Source organism: Magallana gigas, chromosome 3 (assembly GCF_963853765.1).
Source record: "Magallana gigas chromosome 3, xbMagGiga1.1, whole genome shotgun sequence".
Classification (NCBI taxonomy): domain Eukaryota; kingdom Metazoa; phylum Mollusca; class Bivalvia; order Ostreida; family Ostreidae; genus Magallana; species Magallana gigas.
The window spans coordinates 42,152,185-42,157,234 of NC_088855.1; the positions used below are offsets into that span (position 1 = coordinate 42,152,185).

At 32.0% G+C, this 5,050-nt stretch overlaps 1 protein-coding gene across 1 annotated transcript; it reads right to left on the reverse strand.

Annotated features, from left to right (window-relative positions):
- Positions 1-185: 185 nt before the first annotated feature.
- Positions 186-4,900, reverse strand: LOC105334480 (F-actin-capping protein subunit beta). The gene is made up of 7 exons (XM_011437955.4): positions 4,759-4,900; positions 3,414-3,503; positions 2,965-3,086; positions 2,573-2,686; positions 1,756-1,897; positions 1,413-1,595; positions 186-795 (listed from the first exon to the last, which is right to left on the reverse strand). The coding sequence occupies exons 1-7, from the start codon at positions 4,759-4,761 to the stop codon at positions 628-630; spliced, it is 822 nt and encodes a 273-aa protein (XP_011436257.1). The 5' UTR covers positions 4,762-4,900; the 3' UTR covers positions 186-627.
- Between the last annotated feature and the right edge of the window lie 150 nt (positions 4,901-5,050).

Sequence of the window (5,050 nt, forward strand, 5' to 3'; positions counted from 1 at the left end):
TAAGGCTTGACATGATGCTATGAAATATGAAAATCATAATGAAGAAAAGTGATTGACTGTTTGTACATTCAACGCAAAAAAAAAATTATAATTGTATTTGAAAATAACTTTCAGTTCTTTTCAATATTTGGAACGTTAATAAATTCTAATTCTTGTATTTTAAACATAAACAACATAAGGCATCATTGTATAAAAATGCATTTACTTGTATAATGTATAACACATTCAATAAACAGAAGAGATGTTCTAAATTCAAATAAAATCTCAACTTCAGAATTTGTGTTAGGAATGGCTTTGCTGGATTAACTCTTATGTGTATCTTAGGGTTCTGTAGACATAAATCAACATTCAAATATAAACAGCAGAATACATATTTTCATTTTAAAAGATTTCTAGTATAGCACTGAAAGAAAAAATGGCTTGCTTCGTTCATAATTTCTGTTGATCCCGCCAACATTCTTGCATATCGAGTCGATAAATATCACGTATTTACAGTAAATGAACTTGCGTCCTATGCCGGGAGACTTGTACATATGCACCCTCGATGAAAAAAAAGGCGTTAAGATGAAAACATGATCAGCCATTGTAAATGTGCTCACTGTTGTTCTGTATATTACTAAAAGTCTATTATTGTGCTGCACTTCTCTTTGATAATGCTGCTGCCAGGTCATTTCGGAGTGCATCTTGTTTCTTCATGTCTCCTAGGGGAATGAATGAGCGAAGGCCATAGACTATGTCTCGGGTTTTACCAAAGTAAATCTCATTCAATGTGTTCCTAATTTTGTTTTCCATATCCTGCAATAAAATTATTTCATAAGAATATATTATTGAGAAATATTGGTCATTAATTATCTACCAGGTAATTCAAACGATGTTTTCACAGCCTCAGTTAACCCCTGTTGTTATTAATTACTAGGGACCCTCTTATATTTAGTGGTTATAAATACTAGTATATAGATATACAGTCAAACTTCGTAATCTCGAACTCGATGGGACTGTTTAAAAACTTCGAGACATGCAAGTATTCGAGATATTGAGGGTAAAATACTTTAAAAATTAAGTGATCTGGACTTTCAAATCACTTCGACATATCCATCGTATTCAAGATATCAGTGTTTGATATTTGGAAGTTTAACTGTACATATATAAATACATTTCCCTGATTTCTAAAATTTCTCCCTATTTATCTATTATAGAGAAGTGCTTTTGCCCTAGGTTGGTCCTTGGTAAATATAACTTCTTATAAAGGATTTACTGTAAACATGTAGAATCTCTTTGAAAAATCATTTTCTTAAAAACATTAACCTGTCATAAGTACAGAGGCATACTGGTAGATACATGTATAATCAAACAAGAAAAGCAGAGAAGCATCATATACTTGTAGTTACAACAAACTGTATACAAGATCTCACCTCCACCATTTTGCCGATATTGACGATATGGGGGGAGGCGTCGCTGACTGTGGCATCCTGCTCCACCTGGCGGGTCAAACTCCCTCCCAGGTTCATCACTCCTGAGGCATCCTTGCTGGTCTGTAGCCATAGCATAACCGTGGAGGTTAACTTATAGTGGGCACTTCGTCCACTGGATTTCTCCTGAAAGGCAGTTATGTCATTCCATAGTCAATTTCAACAAATAAGAACAATTTGCTATATCTTGCAAAGTGGCACTAAAATTCATTATGAGTTATATGGATGTAAAGGGCAGTAACTCTGTCAGTGCTTATTAAAGATATTGCTGGGATTTGTGACTTACCTGAACTTCCACAACATGAATTGAGTCCCAGCAGCCCTTAATTTTCTTGGATCCATCACCTGCCTTTTTTATTAATATAACTCCAGCAAATCCATGGTCTAAATCCCATAAGTATACAGAGGAAACTCCTCCTTCAAAGTACCTATCAAAAAGAGGATAAATCACTATCCTTATGTACGTGCAGTTCTTGAAGCCAATGAGGAAATCAAAATTTATTTAATTGAAAAAAGTGATTAAAGTTCATAACTGGATGGTTTTTTAAAATTCCAAATATCAACCTAAAATAATTAAACTATATCTTTATCTATAGGATCATTAGGTGTATACACAAAGTTGTATTTTTTTTTGGTTCAGTAATGTGACAACCATGAAACATCTACCTGCATTTAAATATTCTATGCACAAATTTATGACTTCTTTAAAAGATTCTTTTCATTTAAGCACATATCAGCAAATAAAAAAAAACAAAATTCATTGCTACTGACTTGTTCGGTGTAAAATGTACCTTTTACAATATATTCATATACATATGGATATTTCTTCTAAAAACAAAAACTACTGAATAGTCTTAATTTCAAGCTAAAGATTCTTGTTCTTATGTCTTGAATAGACTGACCCTTCACCTTTGACCTTCTGACCTCAAAATCAATGGGAGTCTATAATAAATGATGCAATAGATTGTCTCTTTCTTCAAAGTAACAGTGTACCAAGATCAATGTCTGTTCATGCAGCAAAAAGTACAATCTAACAGACTGACATGTGCAAAACAATACACTAGTATCTCCTTTTTTCTTTTATAAACCAGAGTAAAACTAACATTTCTCTGTACTGATCAAAGGCAGTATTGGCATCAATCTCCAGTTTTCTCAGTCTATCCGAAGGCAGGGTTCCATCATCCAAGGGAGGATCGTAGGTATTGCTCCAGGGAGACCTAAAATAAACAATCATTATAGCTGAAATACATTTAAATGGGTTTTTTTCAAAAAGTTATGCATACCAGTATACACTAATACAAGTACAGCCTTTGAGATTTTTTTTTATTGAATATGTGTATTAAAATCATCAAATGTTTGTTTTTTAATCTGTATTAGTGTAATTCATACATATTTAATTCTATGGCAGCTGGGTTTATAATATGTTTCATTATTTGTAATCATTTATATAAAGATAAATTTGTGCACTTGTTCTTGGGGATTTTTTTTACACTACCTGTATGAGTCTCCATCTCTGTTGTAATCACATAATAAATAATCTTTCCCAAGTTGTTTGTCTCTGGCAATTTTAAGGGGTTGGTCAACAGATGAAAGCAAATCTTCACAAAGAGTTGGAACCTGGTTAAAGTAAAACTTAGTCTATCAACAAAGGTCCATTAATTCAAATTTGTAATAGATTTGTAATAAAAAAAGTACCTTAAGTTTATGCATTCATTCTAAACAAATTCACCTCTTTTTATATAATATTTCATAAGGCTAGAAACATTTTTTTCTGTCATAAATATTATATGAGTTGCAATGATGCAATTTGTAAGTAAATGCTCAGACACTATAGTATAAAAACAAACCATTTTAAATAAGTGTTCATTCATAAATAAGTGTTCATACTCTCTATTAAGTGTGAGCACACAACTGAGATGAGAAACTTTAAATAAGGAAACTTACAAGATCAATTAAATCTGTCAAATTCTTTTCGATCTGTTGTGGTGGAAGTCTTCTCATCAAATCTAAAGCGCAATCCAGCTGTTGGTCAGACTACAATTGAAATAAAAGACATAAAGCTGATAAGTCAACAACTCGTACCTCAGTTATTAGTCAAGCCTAACCAATAGGATAAAATTCTATTTAGTCCAGTGTGCCATGATTTGCTCTATTGCATTCTAACTCAATCTACCTCTAGCAATATTTAAGTAAGTGAGGTCTATATTTGGTCATCAGATTCCAAAAATATCTATAGAGGAGTGCATAATGTCCATTTTGAAATATAAAGGCCTTAATAGGGGACTACCCAAATGGAAGATAAATATATTAAAATATTTACCAATCCTTTCAAAATGATTGAAGCAGATATTAACAAGTGTCTATTCACTAAGATTTTTAGCCATGTTGGACTGGTATATGTTACACATTTTCAAGAAGTATTACTTTTGCTGTGACAACTGATCACAATAATTTTAATAAATTACAATTATATCTCCTTTCTATTTTAGTAGTAACCAGCCAACAAAAAATAAGCTGGCAATTATGGCACTGTTTAGTGTATGTATATCAAAAGTGATTTCTAACAAAGCAATTGCTTAAAACACTCTCTATTCCTAAGTTGACATATTACACATAAAAATAAAATCTCGAAGTGTTGTTTTTTTTCAAAGCATATCTTCTTAATTAAATGCTAGAATTAAGAAGAGTTGACATATATAGTCTAGAAAGATATCTTAAAAAGGCAAAGCCCTCTCATGGGCCCTTTGGGCCAGTGGCAGCAAAGCTCTCCCTGTTGATAACATGTACATGTGAGAATATTAAAAATACCCCATAAATATCATAAACTTCAAGATACATGACAGTTGGCTAAAAATTATTGAGATTTAAAATGCTAGCTATTTACAAAATAATTTTTGTATCAACATGATAGTTTTTCAACTGTGTAACTCTGTCAAATTATCATGACCAAATATGGGCATAAATGAAGACCAATACAGGAAATGAAACTAAAACACCCCCAATATACTCTGTAAGAGACTTCATGGGGTTAAGCACACACAGTACCACAGGGGGAAAATTATCATTATAAGAAATGTGAATTCATTGCTTGAATTCTTGGTAATTTTCTTCTCTGTTTTCATTATGTATAGTGAAAAAGGGCGTTTAAAATATGCCAGTGCAAACCACCCCATAACTCTTTTCTAACATTAAATCCCCTTAAAAAATAATTTTTACGCTGACAGCAAATAGATTATTGGTCATAAATTTCTTAATATATCGTTAGTTAGTAATGCAAAGAAAAACAAACCATGTTGGTTCCTGTTGAGGCTGGACAAGTTAAAGTTCAGGAAGAAATCAATTTGAGATCTTCGCTAACTTCCGGAATGGAGGTTAGAATGCTATATCGATCAGTATCCAATGAAATGAATTGTTTCACGAAATATGTGATAGTTATTTCCCGCCATGGATTAAATTTTTAATTCTGATATTCATGTTGTCATAAATACGAATCGGACAAGACGGATAAAACAAGATTTTATACATTATACAATATATTCTCAAATTCAATACACAAATTACTATTTGTAAGCGAATGAGAT